The sequence below is a fragment of the Halteromyces radiatus genome (assembly GCF_025201355.1).
Source record: "Halteromyces radiatus strain CBS 162.75 chromosome Unknown BX664scaffold_4, whole genome shotgun sequence".
Classification (NCBI taxonomy): Eukaryota; Fungi; Mucoromycota; class Mucoromycetes; order Mucorales; family Cunninghamellaceae; genus Halteromyces; species Halteromyces radiatus.
The window spans coordinates 2,396,121-2,418,665 of NW_026251690.1; the positions used below are offsets into that span (position 1 = coordinate 2,396,121).

General features: G+C 33.0%; 9 protein-coding genes across 9 annotated transcripts; 5 read left to right on the forward strand and 4 right to left on the reverse strand.

Annotated features, from left to right (window-relative positions):
* Positions 1-36: 36 nt before the first annotated feature.
* Positions 37-1,382, reverse strand: BX664DRAFT_264257 (uncharacterized protein; the record flags this gene model as incomplete). The annotated part of the gene is made up of 2 exons (XM_051540808.1): positions 37-1,179; positions 1,269-1,382. 2 exons carry the CDS (start codon positions 1,380-1,382, stop codon positions 37-39), a joined length of 1,257 nt encoding a protein of 418 aa, XP_051400445.1.
* Positions 1,383-2,463: 1,081 nt separating this feature from the next.
* Positions 2,464-4,204, reverse strand: BX664DRAFT_386065 (uncharacterized protein). The gene is made up of 4 exons (XM_051549299.1): positions 3,805-4,204; positions 3,148-3,715; positions 2,932-3,079; positions 2,464-2,851 (listed from the first exon to the last, which is right to left on the reverse strand). Exons 1-4 carry the CDS (start codon positions 4,028-4,030, stop codon positions 2,732-2,734), a joined length of 1,062 nt encoding a protein of 353 aa, XP_051400446.1. The 5' UTR covers positions 4,031-4,204; the 3' UTR covers positions 2,464-2,731.
* Positions 4,205-5,370: 1,166 nt separating this feature from the next.
* BX664DRAFT_137829 (uncharacterized protein) lies at positions 5,371-7,912 on the forward strand. Its single transcript, XM_051539840.1, has 7 exons — positions 5,371-5,503; positions 5,565-5,648; positions 5,749-6,722; positions 6,880-7,098; positions 7,218-7,547; positions 7,636-7,794; positions 7,888-7,912. Exons 1-5 carry the CDS (start codon positions 5,446-5,448, stop codon positions 7,545-7,547), a joined length of 1,665 nt encoding a protein of 554 aa, XP_051400447.1. The 5' UTR covers positions 5,371-5,445; the 3' UTR covers positions 7,636-7,794; positions 7,888-7,912.
* Positions 7,913-9,850: 1,938 nt separating this feature from the next.
* BX664DRAFT_314796 (uncharacterized protein) lies at positions 9,851-10,309 on the forward strand (the record flags this gene model as incomplete). Its single annotated transcript, XM_051542671.1, has 2 exons — positions 9,851-9,925; positions 10,010-10,309. 2 exons carry the CDS (start codon positions 9,851-9,853, stop codon positions 10,307-10,309), a joined length of 375 nt encoding a protein of 124 aa, XP_051400448.1.
* A 573-nt stretch (positions 10,310-10,882) lies between these two features.
* BX664DRAFT_333448 (NADP-dependent oxidoreductase domain-containing protein) lies at positions 10,883-12,287 on the reverse strand (the record flags this gene model as incomplete). Its single annotated transcript, XM_051545517.1, has 4 exons — positions 12,244-12,287; positions 12,049-12,172; positions 11,560-11,901; positions 10,883-11,457 (listed from the first exon to the last, which is right to left on the reverse strand). Coding segments are annotated over exons 1-4 (1,006 nt in total), but the record flags the coding sequence as incomplete, so codon positions are not given.
* A 140-nt stretch (positions 12,288-12,427) lies between these two features.
* Positions 12,428-15,143, forward strand: BX664DRAFT_333450 (peptidase family M1-domain-containing protein). The gene is made up of 10 exons (XM_051545518.1): positions 12,428-12,697; positions 12,769-12,917; positions 12,985-13,315; positions 13,368-13,475; positions 13,564-13,603; positions 13,691-13,770; positions 13,837-13,848; positions 13,931-14,138; positions 14,219-14,584; positions 14,651-15,143. Exons 1-10 carry the CDS (start codon positions 12,470-12,472, stop codon positions 14,986-14,988), a joined length of 1,860 nt encoding a protein of 619 aa, XP_051400450.1. The 5' UTR covers positions 12,428-12,469; the 3' UTR covers positions 14,989-15,143.
* A 685-nt stretch (positions 15,144-15,828) lies between these two features.
* On the forward strand, positions 15,829-18,264 carry BX664DRAFT_314799 (uncharacterized protein; the record flags this gene model as incomplete). The annotated part of the gene is made up of 7 exons (XM_051542672.1): positions 15,829-15,894; positions 16,473-16,681; positions 16,862-16,997; positions 17,101-17,113; positions 17,252-17,329; positions 17,881-17,977; positions 18,126-18,264. The coding sequence occupies 7 exons, from the start codon at positions 15,829-15,831 to the stop codon at positions 18,262-18,264; spliced, it is 738 nt and encodes a 245-aa protein (XP_051400451.1).
* BX664DRAFT_359148 (uncharacterized protein) lies at positions 18,247-19,856 on the reverse strand (the record flags this gene model as incomplete). Its single annotated transcript, XM_051548077.1, has 4 exons — positions 18,247-18,736; positions 18,814-19,228; positions 19,307-19,446; positions 19,538-19,856. The coding sequence occupies 4 exons, from the start codon at positions 19,854-19,856 to the stop codon at positions 18,657-18,659; spliced, it is 954 nt and encodes a 317-aa protein (XP_051400452.1). The 3' UTR covers positions 18,247-18,656.
* A 1,179-nt stretch (positions 19,857-21,035) lies between these two features.
* BX664DRAFT_333458 (uncharacterized protein) lies at positions 21,036-22,089 on the forward strand. Its single transcript, XM_051545519.1, has 3 exons — positions 21,036-21,176; positions 21,247-21,262; positions 21,339-22,089. The coding sequence occupies exons 1-3, from the start codon at positions 21,067-21,069 to the stop codon at positions 21,849-21,851; spliced, it is 639 nt and encodes a 212-aa protein (XP_051400453.1). The 5' UTR covers positions 21,036-21,066; the 3' UTR covers positions 21,852-22,089.
* The last annotated feature ends 456 nt before the right edge of the window (positions 22,090-22,545 follow it).

Below are 22,545 nucleotides of genomic sequence, written 5' to 3' on the forward strand. Positions count from 1 at the left end.
AAAAAAAAAAATCAAGAAATATGATATATACGACCTTTAGTGTTCCATCAACCAACGAACTAAATCTTGTAATGGTACATCTATCTTAACATTAGGAGCACCTTGTATACGTTGATGAATTTCCACTAGGGGCTCTTGCTCATTGAATGCCTTGCGTCCAATTACGACGATCCAGGGGAATCCAATCATTTCGGCATCCGTCATTTTACGTCCAAATCCAGTACGACGATCATCTAGTACGATATTGTTGGTCCAACCTGGTGTTCCATTGATTTGATCATAAAGCTTGTTAGCCAGAGTCTTGAATGTTTCCCGTTTGTCGTCCGTGGCAATGATGCACGCTTTGTAAGGTGCAATGCTGGATGGCCATACCAATCCTCGATCATCAGTCTTTGATTCCGCCACCGTCGCCAATAACCGAGAAATGCCAATACCATAACAACCCATTTCAGTATCTTTCATTCGAGTATGATCTTGGAAGGTGCAACCAAGGACAGATGAGTATTTTGTTCCAAGATAAAAAGTATGAGCAACTTCAATAGCTTTGACGCTTTCCAGTGATGATGATTCAGAAGAATATTTGCATCGTTGACAATCATCACCTGCTTGAGCTAATCGAAAGTGATTTGAATCATGTATGGTGAAAGAAGAGAAAGAAGAACTTGGAAGGTCATGCTTGACCGCATCATCCAAAAAGAGATGTACAGGTTTACCTTGATCCTTGTTTTCCATCCATTGAGTAGCAGATAATATATTGAATTCCAGAGTAGCCCGATCGCCAATAGTTTGAGTTCCTTCTAAATGTTTACCTAATGCTGCATGTACTTTGAGTAAATTGGCTGATCGGTGATGTGGTGTTAATACAGCAATCAATCCATCTACTTTTTTTTCTTCTGTTGTTCCATCGTAAGCTGAATAAGCAAGTGTTGTAATGTGTGGTGTTGAAGATGTTAACGCCTGTAATCCAAGTGATTGTAATGCAATTTCATAATCGTTTGTTGTGGTAGATACTGTAGGTAGACTGCTGGTATTGTTTTCATTGTATACCGCCTCTGCTAATTCTTCATTTGCTGTGTATCCACAAGTATTGCAGGTAAGAAGAGTGTCTTCACCAACAGAGGAAATCAAATGATATTCATGAGATTTGGATCCACCAATGTTGCCACTATCAGCTTCTGCCTTTTTTTTTTTATTAAACAAAAGAAGAAGAAAAATAAATGAGTATGTTTATCATTCTTTTTATTTATTTACTTTTTATGTTTTCTTACCACTACAAATGGAATGCCTATACGTTGGAATATCTTTGTATATGCTTGACCAACCTGATCATAAGTTGCAAAGGCATCCTCCACAGATTTGTCAAAAGAATACATATCTTTCATAATAAATTCACGACCACGTAACAAGCCAGCTCGAGGACGAAGTTCATCTCGGTATTTGCGACCAATTTGATACAATCGAAGAGGAAGTTGTTTTGAAGTTCGTAGTTCCGAGGCCACCAAACTTGTGATTTCTTCTTCATGAGTAGGTGCAAGCAACATATCCATCCCTTTTCTATCTTTCAACCGAAAAAACTAAAAATATGAAAAAAATTAAAGTTATAAATCAATGAAATGATTTGATAATAAATATTCTTTTTTTTGGTTGGACTTGCCTCGCCTTTTGAAGTATCCCAACGACCTGTTTCTTTCCAATGATCAGCTTGTAATAACATTGGTAACATAAGTTTTTGCCCACCAATGTTGTTCATTTCTTCTTCAATGATACGTTCCAACTTTTCAATAGTACGTAAACCCATGGGTAGTAAACTATAAATACCAGAAGATGACTAAATCGAAAAAAAAGGACAATGAATGGAGGTACTTTCTCTTTTTTGAAGATTCTCACTTTACCTGACGAATGAATCCAGCTTGTAACAAATAAGCATGACTAATGGAAGCATTTTCTGTATAAGCAAGAGTACTTTCTTTGGTCAAAGGAAGGAACTGTCTTGATAAACGTTGTCTTTGCTAAGAAAACAAAGAAGAAGAAGAAAACGATGAGTGGAAAGAACTAGGTTTAGTGACAATAGAAAATGAAACTTACATCTAGGCTAAATGATCTTGACCAAGAGCGCGTAGGTATGTTGCGCAAAGGTACCCGAAGTTTGACTTGCATTCGGAAAAAGTCGAGAACAAAGAAAGAAATAAAAAAAAAAAGTAAGAAAGAAAATCTATCAAAAAAAAAAACACCTGGTAACCTGGAAATTGGAACCCAGATTGGAGTATCATTTTTGATCACTCCCGGGTCAGGTCACACAAATCAAAAAAGGGATTGAAATTCCACGGATAAACTGTTTTTATGATAATCAAACGGTTTATTTAATAAATATTAAAATGGTAGAGAGAAAGGAATAATAATTATAATAAAGACAACAAAAGAATATTTTTATTTTTATGAGATAATGTAGAAAATGACAAAAAGAAAAAAAAAGAAAAGAAAAGAAAAGAAAGAAATTCATACAAAAAAAAAAAAGGTGTGATATAACTGGGAATAATGTTGCATGTGTTTGTGAAAGAAAGAGAGAGAGAGAGACCGAGAAAAAAAAAATAAAGAAATAAAAATCATGTACAAATGAGATGGAGTTAAGAAAACTTAGGGATAATATCTTAATATATGCAAAAATAAAGGATAATGGAAGGAGTAAGGAGAAGAATACATGAAAAATAAAAAATAAAAAAAATAAAAGAATTCATGGAGTAGAAGGTAACTGTTCATAAAGTTGAATAATATATCGATTAGTTAAGGTTAATACAGATTGTTGATGAGTTGAGTTGATGTTGGTATTGGTATCATTTAAAAGACGCGTGGCCTAGAAAAAAAAAAAAAAAAAGAAGTAAGGTTCATTGTCATATGATTATCAATCATTAATACATTCCTTTATTCACTTACTTCTGTACGTGCCAATGACTGTAAAGAAACCCGAAGTTTGTCTTGTCTTTCCTTGAGTGGTAAATCCGTATTGATAGTTTGATCAAGTTGATCTTTTTTCCAAGTTTGCCAAGTTTCATAAGCTACGGCCATGGCTATTGACTTGTCACTATTATAAAATCAATAAGTTAGAAAGAAAGAAAGAAAAAAAAGTTATATATTATTAATAATATTTACTTGAGATTTGATGCTCGTTGAATATAAGCCAATTGATGATTTTCTTTAAAAGTGGATAAGGAAGAAGCCAATACGGAACTTTGAGAACCACGTTTAGCGGGCATTAAACCATAGGGGAAATCCATGCCAGCTAGATCAACCGAAGAAGAAGATCGACTTGAAGAAAAAGAGAATTCATGATAAGATTGGGCATCCTGATGTGTAGTACTTGTTGTATTAATTTCAGATACTCCAGTTGATGATGGTCGTAAAGAAGAAATATCTTGTGGTTTTGTAGTTGTTGAAGATAAAGATGTTGTTACTGGCTCTAGAATCCAACGTTGATTTTCATTATCGATGGTTTGACTGGGAAATAAAATCAATTTGTTATAGTTATTGTATTTTTCATCGATTTGACCAATATCCAATACCCATTCTTCATTGCGGAGAGAGTAAATGAAACTACCTTGTTGTTTCCTACCGAGATCATCCACGACATCTTTGCATCCCCATAATTGATTATGCGCGTCTTCTGGCGATTTCATTGTAAAAAGACATATTTCCGTATCTTCCATCATACGTAATCGACCTATAAGAATATGTTGTTGTTAAAAAAAAAGAAAAGTTAAATACATAAAAAAAAAAAGAAGATATTATTATTATTATTATTATTATTACCTTTTCTTATATCCAAGACCAATTGACTTGCTTTATTCCGTAAGAAGGAACCATCCCATGTCCATAGTGCATAATCAGATTGTTGTTGATATGGACATACATAAACTTGTGAGCGAAGAAAGGAGGAGGAATCAGAAGAAATACATGTAATGAGGTTTCCAGTGGCAATCGAACGTATATGAAACCAAACATCATTTGTTGCATCTTGCAAGTCAGTTGAAACCATGGTTACCCTTTTTCTTTATTGTTCTTGTTGTTGTTGTTTGTAGTTGTTGTTTATTGTATGAATGTATATGTATGAATGAATAAAGAAAATATATGTAATAGGTTTATTTATGCATCACCAAAAAGAAAAAAGAGAAAAAAGGTAAAGAAGAAGAAGAAAATAAAAGAAGGCGATAAAAAAAAAAAAAAAAGAGAGTGGTTTTTATTCCTTTTGATCTCTTTTTTAGGAACTGGTCCGTTTGCTTTGTCTTTCATTGTCCGCCGTACTCCCTCTCCACCCACCCCCTTGTCCTCCCTTTTCCCGACATTTGTTCAACCGTTCGTTTTTCTTTTACTATTGTGCCCCCACATCATGATGGTCTTTTAGTTAATATCCATTTTTTTTTAAAATGATCTATGATAAAATATATAATGAAATATTTTAATCAGTTAAATTTCAGGGTACAATGTGATTATTTATTTTGACAATATGATTTCTTTTTTTTCTTTTCTTTTTTTTCTTTTCTTTTTTTTTTTTCTTTTTTTTTTTTTTAGTCTTATCTTCGATAAAATCTACTTGTCTCTAATGTAATGATCTTTTTGTCAGTCATATTCCCTTGTTAGTTCAATAAATTTCTATTTCTCCCCCCCCCACTCTCACTAATGCATTTTTGACAGTGTTACACATCTTTTACTCAAAGTTTTTTCCTTCTTGTTTTCTTTGAAAAAAGTCTCACACCAATTGTTCTCATTTGATTCTAATATTTTCCCTAGATAATATCAATTATACACACGGACACAACATGCTCATCTATTTCATCATACATATATATTATAATATATGCATATAATGCTATCACACTATATAATCTTACTATAATGTCTTTTTAACCCCGGATGTATAATAATAATATAATCACTCGTTTAAGAAAAAAAAATGAAAGGAATTAGGATATATCTCTTTTTTAAATCACCAATATATATATATATATATATATATATATATATATCTGTTCAATTCATTCAAATTAAAAAGAATTTATAGGTAAAATGGGGGAGATTCCCTTTTAGGAATAAAGTCGATGACTACTTATGACTTGAAGATGTCTATCTAGTAATCATGATCATATTTTCATAATGATCTTTTATCATTTTTATTTTATTTTCATTCACTTGTATACTTAATGCTGAATTATCATCCTTATTATCCATACCCTTTTCATACAAAAAGAAGAAAAAAAGACGTGTAGTAGGCTATGAGATGAATTTAGAAGTCCGTTCAGTTTTTCACTCTCACATATGAAAAGATGGAAGCTTCCCCACACTTTTTCACTTTTATTTCTTTTTTTTACTCATGTTAAATACCCATCTTAACTTTTTATTTTTCTTATTTTATATCTTTTACTTTGTTATTATTCCTTTAAAATACTAATTCAAATGTTATTAAAGTCTACAACTCAACGACCTGTGCGTATCGGATGTTATTCTGCATTTTGTAAGAACTTGTTATTGAACCTATAATTCTTCTTTATTCACTCATTTATTTTATTTTCAAGGGGGTGATTCCACTGCTGCTGCTGCTCAATTAGTGAAACATGAAGGATCAAATCTTGATTATCTTGTAGCCGATTATCTTGCTGGTAATAATAAAAAAAAAAAAAAAAAGAAAAAAAAAAAAACTCTCATAATGAAAAAAAAAAAAGATTCATTAGTTTCTTTATTTGAATTAAACATATATAGAAGTGACAATGGGTATTTTAGCAGCTCGACGCCAACGACGTATTATGCAAGGCAAAGAAAAGGGTATCGATTTTATCAACGAATTCATTAGTTTAGTGTTACGACCACAATTATCTGCTTTGATCAAGAACGGTACCAAAGTAGTAACGAATGCTGGAGGATTGGATCCTGTTGGTTGCAAAGAAGCCATCGAAGCACTTTTGGTCAAGATGAATATTCAAGGTATCAAGGTAGCAGCTGTTTATGGTGATGATTTACTTGCTGATAAAGAATCACCCACATTGGAAAGCTTCAAAGAAATTCATTCATTCTCCACCGTCTCACCTGTTGATCATACCAAGGATGCTGATCGTATGCCAACTAATGATGAACCTATTCTATCCATGAATGCATATTTGGGTGCTACTGCAGTAGCGGCAGCTTTGGATCAAGGTGCTCATATTGTTGTCACTGGTCGTGTTGTTGATTCTGCTCTTGTGGTAGGTCCTTTGATGCATGAATACCAATGGAAACCCAGCCAATCCAATTATTATGATTTGTTGGCCTCTGCGTCTTTGGCGGGACATATCATCGAATGTGGATGTCATGCTACTGGTGGTAATTTTACTGATTGGCGGCAAGCTGCTTTCTCTCCTTATGGTGGTTATAGTAATATGGGTTATCCTATTGTGGAATTCGATCATCATGGTGAATTTATTGTTACCAAACCTGAACAAACTGGTGGTGTGGTATCTATTGGCACTGTGTCGGAACAAATTTTATATGAAATCTTGGACCCTGCTCTTTATCTATTACCTGATGTTATCTTGGATATGCGTCAAGTATCTCTTAGTCAAGTAGGAAACAATCGTATTCTAGTCAAAGGTGCAAAAGGTTTTCAACCATCTCCTTGGTTGAAATGTTCTGGTACCTTTTTGGATGGATGGAAACTTTCTGGTGAATTATTAATCGGTGGTGCTGAAGCAAAAGAAAAAGTAAGAAAAGAAATAGTGATGTGATCTGATCAATTCTGATGACTCATCTTGAACATATATATCCTTTTTTTTTTTTTTTTGTTTCTCACTTACTTATATGTCTTCTTCTTTTTTTTTCTTTCTTTAATATCATTAAAATTATTATTATTATTATTAGGCAATTGCAGTCGGTCAAGCTATTCATAAACGTGTGGATGGTATGCTCAAAGAACGTGGTATGGCACCTTTACGAGACTATAACATGGAAGCCCTTGGTACTGAATCAATCTTTGGCGCTAATGGCAAATGTGCTGATACCCGAGAAGTGGTGTTACGTCTCACTGGACATCATGATGATACAGCCGCTTTGGGATTATTCGCTATGGAAGTGATTCCGGTAAGATAAACAATGACAAAAAAAAAAAAAAAAGACTAGACATATATGTATATAGGTATAGCTGTGCTCTAACATTTTTATCTTTATTCATCCTATATATATATTTATATCTATATCAGTCTGCTACTTGTATGGCTCCTGGTATTACTGGTGGTGGTGCTGGGCGTCCTAAGCCTGTTCCTAATATGGTCCATTTCCCTTGTTTGGTGCCCAAGGCGGATATTCGAACCAAGTTGATGGTAGGTACTGGAACTCATCAAACTTTAGAATGGGATGCTTGGGATGAAAACGCAAGTTTTGCTATACCTCCTACTGTATCTAGTATTCCTGAACCTGATATCAAGATTCCTTTGGTCAAGACAAAGTTGATTCATTTGGCTTATGGACGAAGTGGTGATAAAGGAGATGTGTCAAATATTGGTAAGTCTTCTTGTCATGAATTAAAATAGGTTAGAATGAAATCTGTGTCACCAAAAAAAAAAAAAAAAAAAACTGATCATCTTTTTTTTTCTTTTTTCTTGTTCGTTTGCCGAATAGGTATTATTGCTCGACGTCCGGAATACTTGCCTTATATCAAGCGATCTTTGACGGAGAAAGTGATGGCGGATTATATGAAGCACTTGTGCAAGGGCTCAGTGACAAGATTTGAACTACCTGGATTACACGCATTGAATTTTGTGCTTACTCATTCCTTAGGTAAGACAAGCTTTTCATCCCTTTAATATATAGAAATGATACTTATTTTTTTTTCTTTCTTTTTATTTATCATGATGATCATCATCATAATAGGTGGAGGTGGACTAAGCTCCATGGTGATTGATCGTCAAGGAAAGACATTTGCTCAACAAGTGATCTCTGGAATAGATATCGAAGTTCCGGAGAATATGGTACCTTCTCAATCAAAACTTTAAAAAGTTTGTAGTTTAGTCGTAACTATACATTTTCAATAAAAATGGATCAATGGATTTTTTTTTTTTTTTTTTTTTTTTTTGGTTGTGATGTCTTGGCTTCGTCATGTTATGAATCTGCATTTGTCATGTTACAGTTCCACTTTATGTCTATCGGGATTTGGAAGTGATGATAGATTGGGGGGCATGTCAAAACAAAAGAGAAAAACATTGTTGCTGGGGTATCAAATGACACTAGGTTCCATTTTGTTTATATTGATGATCATGATATTGATGAAAAAGGTACGTGCACCAACAACTTTTTTTTCTTTTGCATCTACTCTTAAAATAGGGGCACATTTAAACTTTTTTTTCTACCTTATTCTATTTGAGGTAGGACTATTTGATCAAGTGGTACAGCATTCTTAACGTAACTTGGCTTCCGGCTGAGCAAAAAAAAAAAAAAAAAAAAAAGGATGGGCGAACTGACACATGCGCGTTCTTTATTTGGATACCAAGTGTCAAGGGTCAGGTACCACAAGCGCTCCCACACAACTAACCATGGTTTTCCTTACGTTTCAAGTTTTTCTCTTTGGCATCCATTTCAAATAGTTTCTTTTTTTATTATTCATTTTTAGAAACAACCCCATTCATCTTTTTTTTTTCACATTGACTAAATTCAACCATATGTAGATGTGAGTATAGAAAAAAAAAGAAAGAAGGATGGGTTCCTTATCGAGAAAATAGATAATTTAATTGACCATTGGTTTTTTTTTTGTTTTGTCATCTGGTGTTTTCATATGATCAGCATAATGCCAACTATGAGCTTGATTTCCCCCAACATGTATTACATAAATTTATAATCAATGTTAGTGATGCATTGATAGCTTCATGGCTTATTGTAGTTTCCCATATAATCCTCCTCTACCTCTCTAACGAAAGATTTTTAATTCAACTCTTAATGAACGTTGATGATGATTGATGGTAATGGATAGTAAACTATTGTTGCAGGATGATGAATGACGGATGACGGGATGATGAATGATATAAGATGATATGTGACCTCCATAGACGATAACTGATGGACGATGTATAGATCCAATCAACTTAAAGTTTCTTTTTTTTTTTTATTTTGAATGATGATACTTAAATGATGCTATTAAATAATGAATCACTACAATGATGTATCAAACACACCAGAAGAAAAAAGAAAATAAAAGGAAAAAATACCCCGAGAGCCTAATTGGTAGTGTACCACCTTAACATCATCACTTCTCTATACTAATTTATCCTGTGTGAATAGTTATTTTTATTCCTTTGATGATAGATTTATATAATATATATATATATATATATATATATATATATGTATCCTTCATATCTTCTTTGGCATCTCTACAGAGAAAAAAAAATCAAGTAGATCAATTCTAATGATGATATATATTATATCAACGATTCATCATAATAATGTCGATTATAATAGATAGGTTACGATCATCAATATAAAAGAAGGACGATCAAAAAAAAAAAAAAAAAAGGAATATTCTACCATTACTCCTCAATATTCTGTTTCACTATAAACTCGGAGTTCAACACCTTAGTTCTCCACATAGAAGAAGGAGCAATATTATATTGTAAATATTAAATGAAACTAATAGAATGAATCTAAGAAAAAAAAAAAAACTTCCATTCTCTCAATAGTTCTTATTCTCTTATAACAAATCCTTGATGCCTTGTTTATTTCCACTACATAACTAAAGTATAAAGACAAGTATTTTGATTTTGCCCTCCTAGCATTCATACTACATACATCTTCTCCGAAGTATGCAGCAGTTTACAGTTAATTATTCAAAAATCATTTCAGAATGACATGTGTATTGAAAAGAACAAGTGGTGAAATTGAGAAGAGAACGATAGAAAGTGATTCATTCTTTAAAAAGGTATAAAAAGTAGGTACGCCTTTCGATGATTTTCTTTTATATATCAAATCATCCTTTGATTCTATTTAACTAATCATCATGAAGTTTACTTGTCTTTCCATCCTTGCTCTTGGTATGGTCTTCACTGCCGAAGCTGCCTCCTTCACTGTGAAGTACTCCAACAAGGATGTCGAACAAACCGTCGAATATGGTGAATGTCTTCCCATCAAGAAAGATGGTGGTATCCTTGCTACCGTGACCTTCCCCTTGGATGCTGAATGTACTGCTTTCGACGATGATAACTGTCAAGTTGCATCTACCACCGTCCCTACTGTCAAGCTTCCTCGTGGTACTGGTCCTTCCCAATATACTTCTGGCTCAGGTATCTGTCGCGCTGTCGCTTAGATCCTTAGAATCTCTCTTTTTTTTTTTTTCTTTTCCATCATAATTGATGATGAATCAGAAATCTTAATAAAGAATGATCTCTCCTTTGGACTGTCTCGTTTCTACCATGGAGATGAATCAAATTAAAGAAAATAATAAACTTTAGATTTTAGTTCAATTGAGAATCTTTTTTTTTTTTTTTGTGGAAGTAACGAGTCGCCATTGATGTCACTCGAGAACGTTGTATTCAAATTCGGATGTTTTTTTTTTTTTTTTAGAAAAAGATAGATGATCACTGATAGCTGTTTATTGATGTTGGCTGAAGACGATAGTGTCAATGATGATGATCCATGATGTTGATTGACTTCAATATCATTCGTCTCGTTCAAATTGTCCTCGATATTCCCAGTAGTCACAAAATATCATCATCAACATCCCATCATCATATACCATTCAGATCATCCATTGTCCAAGTTTCCTAGCAAACAAACGAACATCTAGATAATAACCTGATTTCAAGCACCAATCAGATATCAGAACGTTCCTTAAAACATAAAAAGGTAAAAAGTAAGGTTCATCACAAAAAAAAAAAAAAAAAAGATTTTATTAAGTAAATAATTCATCGTATTAAACTAAACCAAGTTCTTTGGGTGTTGGACTTTGCCAAGAGTAGTTTTTATATGGTTCCAAAAGAGAATTGATTTGATCTAAAACTTTGGTTTCAATATCAGGGACTTGAATAGAGCCTTCTTCTCGTGCCTTGACCACCTTCCATGCCGCTACGGCTTGCTGTACTTCTTCTTTCTTTTCCAATCCAATGACGGTACTATCCAATTGAAAAGCTGATCTTCCACTGAATGCAAACATGGATGCCAAGGTAGAGATATTGAGACCATTGTCCTTAGCTACTTGAGCACATTGTTGAGCGGCTTGTCGTAGTTCACTATGAGCTGGATGCCATTCTGGGGGACCAGCCTCTCGGAATAATGCCATATTGAGTGGTGAAGCATTCAAAATATATCGAACACCAGCTTGACGGAATAAAGATGCATAATCAGCCAAAGATGTATTTTGGAGGTTGTAATGACTGTAAGATAAGATGACATCCAAGGGTTGGCCTTTTTCATTTTGATGTTGAGCGATCTTTAGAAGAATAGGAAGAGGATAACCTAGAATAAAATGATAAAGACAAATAAATGAAATCATATTCTAAACATCATTCAGTCATATATGTTTGCTAGTTCTTGTTTTTTTTTTTCTCTCTGTCATACCTGAACATCCTACGTATTTGATTTTTCCTTCAGTCTTGAGTTGAAATAAAGCTTTCAGAGCACCATTTTCACCTACAACTTGATCGAATTCCACAAATTCCACATCATGACATAATACCACGTCAATATAATCTGTTTTCAATCTTTTCATGCTTTCAGCAACACTTTCCAAAGTTCGTTGGGTACTATAATCAAAATCTTTTGGAGTATAACCATAGCGTCCGACTTTGGTTTCAAGATAATATGTTGACCGAGGAAATTCGTCCTTGATTTGTTCCAAAGCATCACCCAATATGTATTCACTTTTCCCATAATATGGTGATGTGTCAAAAGTATTGATGCCTAGATAGCCAAATACAGCACGATAAAAATAAAAAATAAAAAAAAAAAAGGAGGAATGTTAGATATTGTATTCTAAATAATAAATCAATCGTCGATAGTAGAAATTAACTAAATGAGGATTGAAGTTTTTTTTTTTTTTTAACTTACCAGATAATAAAGCTTCTCGACAAGCTTCTACAGGCCAATGATCAGCGATAGCATCATAAGCACCAGAAAGTGCGCCACCACCAAAAGAGAGCTCTGAAGGTTTGAATTCGGTTTGAGAAACCTTCTATTCGATTATAAAAAAAAAAGACTTTTATTAGATCCAATTAGGACAAGAAGAAGTGTCTATAAACTTACCATTGGTATAATTAGTATCGTACCTGAAAATAAAAGAAGAAAGGAAAAAAAAAAACAGGAACGAAGAACAAAAAAAAGGATATTTTATTCGGGTAAATGTTTGACCAATAGACAGACGTGTTCGCATTGTTATTAAGCGGAGGAGATAATTTTTTTTTCTCACGAGAAAATCGCCTGTTTCCCCGAATCTTGTTTATTTTCTTTCTCTTTCTCTTCAAGAATCATAATGTGTTTACACCATTCCATAGCAAAAGATCCTAGTAGTTTGGCTAACTTGAAGCAAGTCAAAAATACTCACTTACATTTGGATTGGACTATCTCTTTTGATAAAAAGAATATCTCTGGTCACGTTATTTTGGATCTGCATACTTTGGAAGATAACGTTGACAAGGTTATTTTGGACTCTAGTTATTTGGATATTCAACGTGTTTCTTTGAACGAACAAGATCTTACCGTATGTTTATATATATATATATATATATATATGAAGTATATTACTTATTTTTTTCTTTTCTTTTCCAATAGTATACTATTAGTGAACGTCACCCTTGTCTTGGTTCTGCCCTTACTATTCAACTTGCTCAACCTATTGTCACTGCTGGTACAAAGTTCCAATTGAAGATTGACTATAATACTACTGATAAATGTACTGCTATTCAATTCTTGGAACCTGAGTAAGTATCTTTTTTTTTTTGAAATATATATATATATCTATTGAAACTGATATTTATTAAACAATAGACAAACTGTTGGCAAGAAACAACCTTACTTGTTCTCTCAATGTCAAGCCATTCATGCTCGTGCTTTCTGTCCTTGTCAAGATTCTCCTGCTATCAAATTAACTTATTCTGCTTCTGTCACGTCTCCTTTACCTGTAATCATGTCTGCTCTCAAGACAGGGGAAGTTCAAGGTACCAATGGATTAACTACCTATGGATTTGAACAACGTACTTCCATTCCTAGTTATTTGATCGCCATTGCTGCTGGTAACTTGGTATCTCGTGAAATTGGTCCTCGTAGTTCCGTTTGGTGTGAACCTGAAGTCATAGAACAAGCTGCTTGGGAATTTAACGTAAGTTTTTTTTTTATCATTATCTTAAATTACTAACATATATCTATTATAGGGTACTGAAGAATTTATCCGTACTGGTGAAGATTTGTTAACACCTTATGAATGGGGACGTTATGATTTATTGATCTTACCTCCTTCTTTCCCTTATGGTGGTATGGAAGTAAGTTTGGATGTCCAAAAAAAGAAAAAGAAGAAATGTCCCTATTAGTTAATTTACTCCGAATTCTGTCTTCTCTGTGTCATGTTAGAATCCTTGCTTGACCTTTGTGACACCAACATTATTAGCAGGTAATATGAAAATGGATATACCATATTTTCAAGATGATGATAACGATTGTTCTGACTTTTTTTTTTTTTTTTTTACTGATCTTATAGGTGATAGAAGTGCAGTCGATGTAGTGGCTCATGAAATCGCTCATAGTTGGATGGGTAATTTGGTTACTACTCACAACTGGGTAAGATATTATATTTAATAATCAGAATAATGAAATGATATTGATATTATGTTTCTTTCTTTCTAGGAACACTTTTGGGTAAAAAATAACATTGAAAGCAAAACTCATATCATTGATAATTTGACATTTTTTTTATTTTATTTTATGGGATGTTATATAGTTGAATGAAGGTCATACTGTTTTCATCGAACGTAAGATTACTGGTCGACTTCATGGTGAAGCTGAACGTCAATTCAGTGCTATTATCGGATGGAAGGCATTGAAAGAAAGTGTGGAATTATTTGGCACTGATTCCCCTGCAACTGTTTTGAAACCTGATTTGAGTAGTGGTATTGATCCTGATGATTATTTCTCTAGTGTACCCTATGGTAAGTCTACAAAAGAAAAAAAACGATAAAATGAATTCTCTGTTTATAAACTAACCTTCTTCCTTTTTATACGATTTTAGAAAAGGGTTTCAACTTGCTGTATCATATTGAAAAAGTCGTCGGGGGTGGTGATATCTTTGAACCCTTTTTGAAGTCTTATGTCGGAAAGTTTGCTGGTCAATCTATTACAACAGAACAGTGGAAGGATTATTTGTATGAATACTTTGAAAAGAATCATGGACAAACTTTAGTGGATAAACTCAATACTATTGATTGGAACACCTGGATTAATGGTCCTGGTATGCCTCCTGTGGATCCTGAATTTGATACTACTCTTGCCAAACAATGTTATGATCTTGCTGATCGATGGGATAAGGCTCGTGACAATACTGATCTCTCTGGTTTCACTGCGTCTGATGTTGAATCATTCTCTGCTGGACAAAAAAGTATGATAAAATAAGAATGAAATATTATTATTCATACTCTTCTATTTTTTTTTTTTTATTATTTAGTTGTATTCTTGGAAAGACTTACCGATTGTGCTCCTTTGCCTCATGCTTTGATTCGAAAGATGGATGAACTTTACCAATTGACAAAGATTCGCAACGCTGACATCCGATTCCGCTGGCAAAACCTTTGTGTGGTGACCAGTTATGAACCTATCTACCCTGAAGTAGTTGAATTTATCACTGAACAAGGTCGCATGAAGTTTGTCCGTCCATTGTACCGTCTGTTACACGAAGCCAAGAATGGAAAACAACTTGCTATTGATACTTTCTTGAAACACAAGGACTTCTATCATCCTATTGCTGCTACTTTGATTGAAAAGGATATTGGACTCAAGCAATAGATTATATTAGTTTAGTTTAGGTTTTCACGGTAACATCTCTTGTCTTTTTTTTTTCATGTTGTTTATATTTGTAGAAATAAAATTTGGATTACGTCAATGTCTTCATCACTCTCTTCCTCAATATATCTTGATTTGTTAGTATTTTTTTGTTAGTGTCATTGTTAATGCTGCACTTTATTCAATAATAAATGATAGAAATAAAATATATAGTAAAGATAGAAAATAGATGACAGAAGAAAAAAAAATAAGAGTTGAAAGCATAATCAAATATATATCTTCTTTTTTGACATGTCCTCTGTCTTATTGCCGTCATTCACATTGCAAGAATGTTAAAGTTGATTATTATTCAAAAAAAGATGACAATAATGAAATTTTACACTTCCAAACATCAAGCCGACTTGTACGATAGCAGGTAGACTGCCCAATCGAGTATCACAAATGCAAATAGTTTTCAAAAAAAATCTTTTGCACGATGATATTCAATTTCCGTCTAAGCTGCATGGATTTATGGAGACTTAAGTTCCTTTTTTTTCGTTCTCTCTCTCTCTCTTTTTTTTTCGCTCTTACACTTTTTCATTTATATGGATACATCTTTTCCTCATGTATGAACTGCTTTATCATCAGTTGTACTCACAACACCAACCTAACCTTGATCTCTTTATCTCTCCTTCTTCTTCTGATGTTGATGACATTAGCTTTTGAACGACTAGTTTGACCCTTCGAATAACTACGATGGACTTCTGCGATTAATATGAATAGCTTGATACGAAAGTGCGTTATAATTCTCAATGATATTACAATAACATGCTTACTCTGACAAAAAAAAAAATACTTTACACCATGGGAACAATGAACTTTCCTGCGATACAAAGTCAACTTCTCCTATCAATAGTTATCGTCAACTTGGTATGATTCATACAACGGAGCTCCAGCGACTCTATATTTCGAAATATTGCTTTTAGACGATCCGATTTTTGGGATGTGACCCTGAACCATGTCAATCCACCGGTCTGCACGATATTATCAGTCAACAACTCAAAAAATAGGCAACTATCTCATTATGGACTCTTCTTTGTTATTGTCAATCCAAAAGAAACAGTAAGATGAATAAAAAATGAATGTAGAAACTTATGGTTAGTAATTGCTAACGACATTCAAACTAATTTTTATCATTTAGGTTAGCCATTGCACACGTTTTTATTCAAGATCTTTCAATCTTATTTATTAGTAATAAAAAAAGAAAAGGAATTGAAAATGTCCAATTAATAAGGCCCATCTTTTATCACTATGACTATTTTAATAGATGAAATCAAATTTGTCAGTCGATGAAGAATTGGATAAGATGCAATTTAATAATTAGGCTTGTTCATCAAGAAAAGATAACAATGATTATCAGTTATTAGTAAGTCAATAAGTGGAAAATATGATGGAGTATGATTCAAAGGATTCATCATGTAATTCGCCTTCTTTATAGATTCAACAAGGTGATCAATACTGGGGGAAAACATTACCAACTTGGACGAGCTAGCAAGGATCAGAAGTTGGTATTCTTACGTGTTGTCCTGTCAGGCAGAGTGAGGATCCTACATATGTATTGGAAATCGACTTTGATTGCCATGTTTATTGCTCTTCCATTGATGGTGGTTGAAGGAACAGTGATCCATTATTTTGATCAATCAGCATACTTATCGACGTACAAAACAAATCAAAGGCCACATCTCAATATTTTTTGATGAGGCAAGTGATCGATATAATAGACTAGGATTGGCAAAAAAAAAAAAAAAAAAAAAAAAAAAAAAAAAAAAGGTTGGACTATAATATTTACTATTCATTCATTTCATATAGATTACTGTAACGACTGATATTATTCAAGTGCTTGGACTAAAATGCGATCTTTAAAGGCACCTTGGCGTATCTTTATAAACAGTTTGAAAATTGGCAGGTCATATTTTAGATCCTTTTATGACTTTATCTACGGTGTGAAAGAAAGCATATTTAATCTACAAAAGGTAAATTTAAAAGGTGAAAGGAGTAGCACAAGAACCCAATGAACTAATATTATCTATTCTTTTACTAATCATATGCTTATCTCTGTTCTTTCTACATCAAAAGATATCTTATTCCGGTAAGTGAAACAAGATTTTCATTGGTGAAGACTTGGTATTGAACATCCTTTTTTTTTTTTTTACTAGTATTATTATTATTTATTAAAATTTTTATCATTAATAAATAATACATTTGGGTACCCATTTGGTTCTTTCAGTGAAATATGATTTACATTCTGTTACTATTGTTCCGGTCTTGTTTGCTTTTATGGTGCTATGTCATATCGTATCTATAGGTAAGTAAATAAAAGATGATCTGATAGAGGAAATGAACAAAAAAGGGAAATGAGGCGAAGTGGACAAGTCAATAATGGTGTGATTTTGTTCTTTTCTTTTTTAATATAGATATCTATTGGAATCATCAATAGCATGGGCAGGGTCCTAGTCAGGTTATCTTTCTCATCCTACAAGGTACAAAAGATCGAGATTGATCATGATGGTACAACTACCTCGGAAATGTCTATTTCTGTTTGTGTAGCCAGATTCTTTTGTGGTCACCTTGGCGTTGAAAATCAAAAAAACTTGTTATCGAACGTGAGTCTCGACGAGTACCACAGGGCAAATGGATCGGAAATACAGGCAAAAGGCAACAAAAAAAAAACAAACAAACAAACAAACATTTCATTGTATCACCTAAACAACGATATACATTTTAATGATAGTGGGAAAACGATTATTATTCAAACCCTTCTTCAAATGCACGGATCTCACCAAATTGGACAAATCTTGTCAATGGCCAATCTCTGTCTTCTTTTCTTTTTTTTTTTTTTTTTCTCGCCAAATGGAGACAAAAACCTGATTCAATGGTGTCAAATGTTTGAATTGATTGATCAAGTACCACAATCCTTTCCTATTCATGCAAATGTAGTAACAGGCTCTCGTAAGTAATTAAGAGAAATATATGTTTGTATGCGTATGTTTACATATATATATATATATATTTGTTTTCGTATAGTATATATATTGTGTTTGTGTTCGTGTTTGTGTTTGTGTATATCTTTTTAAATGAAATTTTTTTTTTACCTTTTATAGGAACAGATCGCTGTTATTAGGGTTTCAGTGGAACAAGTATATCGACTTGCCAATGGTCATCATCGCATTACCTAGTAGTTATGAAACGGTACTAGAAAAAAAGAAAGAGACAAATGATGATATCAAAAGTATTTACTAGGTAATAAATAGAAAAAAAAAGCTGATGGATATGGTAATGTCTCACATAGACTAATGATGGATATTTTTTTTTCTCAAACCCTGATTAGCACGGGCCTTGATATGAAAACCAACTTTGCTACTATTAGATGATATGACCGGTGCATTGGATTGGTAAGCTGAAAAACAGAGATAGGTTACACTGTCATTTATTTGCATCCATTGATTATCCTTCACATATAGACCATCTGACTCAATTTGTACATCAAACACTGAAAACCTTGGTGGAAAAAGAAGAATACCTCTCAAGACTCTCTCTTGTTGAAATTAGAGAACCAAATTTATGTTATGACAAAATAGTGAAGAAGGGATGATATGAAAAAATTTGTAGATTAGTTAGTTTATTCAAATGCACTAGGTAGTTAAATGATGGTCAATACATTCATCGATTTGTTGTAAAAGCTCTTTATATTCTTGTCTTTGATATAGCTGATCTATTATATAGAATGAAATAAAAGAAGGAAAAGGTGATTAACAGTGAAATGGTGCTGTCTTTTTTTTTTTTTAATACCTTTATGAATGGTTGGACCTTGAATACCATAGATACGTTGGATATAAAAATACAATTGACTAGAAACCAATACAAAATGTTGATTTAGTTTCAAATGAGGATGAATGGAAGGAGGATGATCATTGATTAAAAAATAATCATGTTGAGGCATTGAGGAAGGAGGATCCATGGAGGGTGAAGAAAGATAATTAATCCAAGCATAGAACCATTGACTATCCAAAAGATAACATGGAGACTGTGTTTTTGATAACAAAAGTCTTAGTTCCCATTGACGACGAACGAGGTGTGGGACCATCTGCCCATGATGACGATCTACCATATCTAAAGACCATGTCAGGCGTTGAATCCATTGTTTTACTATATATTTTTCACTAGCACTAGTATATTCACTTTCACTCGATCCCCAATACCCAAGCTACCAAACAAAAAAAAAAAAAAAAGAAAAAAGAGAAGATGAATGGTATGGGTCGATGACTTTTTTTTTTTTTCTTACGGGTCGATTACACGCATAACACCACATCTCTATAAAATGAGTACTAGATACTTTCAAAATAATAGAATGTCCTGTTTTCTGGTAATGTCCATATAAATGCCCAGGATTTTTTTGAGGCTCAAAAAAGATATCCCCGCATCCTTTATACATAATAGAAAAATGAATGAAACTGGATGATTATCTTTTGTTTTATGTTACCAATGAAATGACAATCTGGATGCAAGCATATACCAAAAGAAAATGATGATGATGATGATGATGATGAAGGACAACATAAAATGGGCGTTCGATATTGCAAATCGAATGATGCTTGATTTCCAATTTGCGTAGATTGAGTATATTGATGACAAAGGAGGGTACTTAAATGAGCGATCAATTGATCGATATCTTGTTTCCAAGGATCGTGCAATCGTCCATTTAAATGCGGGCATATAAGATCAACATGACGAGAGATAGCTAGTTGATACCATGAAAGGAAAGGATGGTGATAGGAAAGTCGATATTTGGATTGAACAAGATATCGCCAGAATGATTCATGATGATGTCCCATCGTCAATGTGTATAATGAACGACAGGTTTTTAAAAATGATTGGATGTCTTTGGATGGCAAATATAATAAGATGACAAATAAAATTTCGTTCGGTAATTGCATCAACCTTGATGCTTGTTTAGTCTGGTCTATCTTTAGGCTGTGAATTGCTTTGTTATTATTGATGATCGATGATGTAGTCATGGAAACGAGTCATTAAAAAAAAAAATAGAATTTAGTAGATATTTGGAAAAGGATGAAAGGAAAAAAAAAAAAAAAAAAAGAGAAAATCCCCCGTTTTCCAATGATCATCATCATTCCTTTTTACTACCAGCTGTAATCAAAACACATCATCATAGCCATTCACCCTTTTATGGCATTTTCTACTATTTTCCCCATCATTGAATATTATTATTTAATCAAAAGGAAGAACAAAATGATATCATCCATCTTTGCTAAACTTGGTTTAGATCATTCAACTTTTCTCAAGACCCCTTCTTAGTGTCTTATGCTTTGACACTAAAGGTCGATTCATGCGATCGATAAACCCCGATGGTTTCGTTATTTTGCATTGATCATACCGAGGGTCCTTTTTTAATCCATCAAACTTTCATTCAGTCGGGTTCCACGTGGATGATGGTGTGTGAGATAATTGATATACTTACGAAAGTTGAACCTAAACCTTTTGTTTTTTTTTTTTAATATGTCATGTTTTCCAAAATTGACACATTTTTTCTCTGAGAATAGGATGATTGTCAACTGTCAAATAGAGAAGAAGAAGAATAAGAAAAAAAAAAGGGTAATCATTAGCTCAAAAGAATCAACAAACAAACAAACAAATTAAAATTAAAAAAAGGATGAGATAATTATAGTTTAAAGAGAATTCCAATAGACCGAATAGGATTGTTTCATCATCCACTTGTTTCTCATGAAATGAATGAAATCATATAATATATGCAAACCATTATCATCATGGGAGATATGAAAAAATGAGTCTTTATCATCCCACATTTTGGTGCCTAGAACTGTCCCACGCTCAACAAACTTAAATGTGCCTTTTTTTTTTCAACCTATTGTGTTCTATTTTACTGTTCTCCCTAAATTTTGAGATTCCGTCTTTTCTTTTTTGGAGTATAAAAGTATCATGTTTAAACTTTTTCTGTTTCTTGTTTCTTTTTCCATTTCTTTTCACTTTTTTTTCACACTTTCTTTTTCTTTTTTTTTTTTTTCTATGCCTGCTACTCAAAAGAAACAAAGATCTTCCAAACTTTTTCAATGTTCTGGTTTTGGTGATTGCAAAATGGTTTTTACTCGAGGTGAACATCTTGCTCGACATACAAGGTAATTATTTTAACTATTGAAATAAAGCAAAGAAGACTAATTTACCTTTTTTTTTTTTTTTTGGTAACAGAAAACATACAGGAGAGGCAAGTGAATAATATAATATAGATTAAATGAATGATATACGTGAAGGTTAATTAGAATTTATTTATTTTATTATAGAAACCATTCTTATGTATTGTGCCTGATTGTAACAAGACTTTTTCAAGATTTGATAACATGATGCAACATACTCAAACACATCTAAGAAATCCTATTGATAATCAACAACGACAACAACGACAACAGAAACAATCATCTTGTCCTTCTTTACCTACTGTCGATAAGGATGATAGAGTAATACTTCAGCGACCTTCTTCCATTGTTACCTCCGATAATCATCAACAATATCAGCATCATCTTGGACCAGCTTCACCTTCTTCATTATGCTCTACATCATTATTGGATTCCTCTTCAACTGCTTCATCATCAGATGACGAAGATGATGATGACGATGTGGATGATCACTTCTTTGATAACAACAAGCATCATTGGATAACTTACCGTCGATTATCAATAGCTGATATGTGCAATCCTATGGATGAATCACCTACTACGTCTTCCATTGATCAACTTTCTCGGGATGAAGTCGAGGTGATTCAAGCTTTTGGGAAATTACGTCAAGCAACTTATTGAACAAAAATGTCAACCCTCTGTAGCCTTGGTATCGGTTCCTTTTGCTATTCCATTGTATATAATTCTCATCATTTTAACTTTAGTCTACTTTATCTTCGTGGCTTCCCTTTTTTTTTTACATATATTTACTTTTGTACACTACGATTCATATTTATATATAGTATATCTCAAACTTTGTATACTTCAACTTTATTCAATAAAACAAGGGAAAAAAAACATATCTCGTTCTTCAATACAATCAAGCAATCTCAATGGAGTTTATGCGAAAATGGAAAATGACTTATATATATATGTTTGAATCTAGTTATTTTATATATATGTGTGTGTGTGTTTTTTCGTGTGTGTGTGTGTGAAAAATAAACATGTTGTATAAACTATTTGTTTATCATCATATGGTCTTTTGGTTCTAAGAACAGCGGCGATCTCTCTTATGTAAAATCAGTTGATGTAGGGGAAAGGATAAAAAAGGAAAGCGTGTAAAAAAAAAAAATTCCATGCTATGAAATGTTTGTGCGTAACTTAAACTGAATGTCTTTCATGTGTGTGGTTTGAGTAACACTAGGTCACTTGTTTGAACAAGTAAACGTTTGACTCTCCGAAGAGGGTTTAACTTTCCAGTAAAGTCTATTTTTTTTTTCTTTTTTATGCTAAAACTCTTCATTGCCTCATTGATAATGACAAAAAGTAATTTTTA

Coding starts and splice junctions, on each gene's coding strand:
- BX664DRAFT_386065 (XM_051549299.1), bottom strand. CDS start 4,030: ATGGTTTCAACTGACTTGCAAGATGCAACAAATGATGTTTGGTTTCAT. Junction 3,716..3,804: donor GGTCTTGGATATAAGAAAAG/GTAATAATAATA, acceptor ATATTCTTATAG/GTCGATTACGTATGATGGAA. Junction 2,852..2,931: donor AGTCATTGGCACGTACAGAA/GTAAGTGAATAA, acceptor TTTTTTTTCTAG/GCCACGCGTCTTTTAAATGA.
- BX664DRAFT_137829 (XM_051539840.1), top strand. CDS start 5,446: ATGTTATTAAAGTCTACAACTCAACGACCTGTGCGTATCGGATGTTAT. Junction 5,649..5,748: donor TGTAGCCGATTATCTTGCTG/GTAATAATAAAA, acceptor AAACATATATAG/AAGTGACAATGGGTATTTTA. Junction 7,099..7,217: donor TCGCTATGGAAGTGATTCCG/GTAAGATAAACA, acceptor TATCTATATCAG/TCTGCTACTTGTATGGCTCC.
- BX664DRAFT_333450 (XM_051545518.1), top strand. CDS start 12,470: ATGTGTTTACACCATTCCATAGCAAAAGATCCTAGTAGTTTGGCTAAC. Junction 13,604..13,690: donor GACACCAACATTATTAGCAG/GTAATATGAAAA, acceptor CTGATCTTATAG/GTGATAGAAGTGCAGTCGAT. Junction 14,585..14,650: donor ATTCTCTGCTGGACAAAAAA/GTATGATAAAAT, acceptor TTTATTATTTAG/TTGTATTCTTGGAAAGACTT.
- BX664DRAFT_333458 (XM_051545519.1), top strand. CDS start 21,067: ATGCCTGCTACTCAAAAGAAACAAAGATCTTCCAAACTTTTTCAATGT.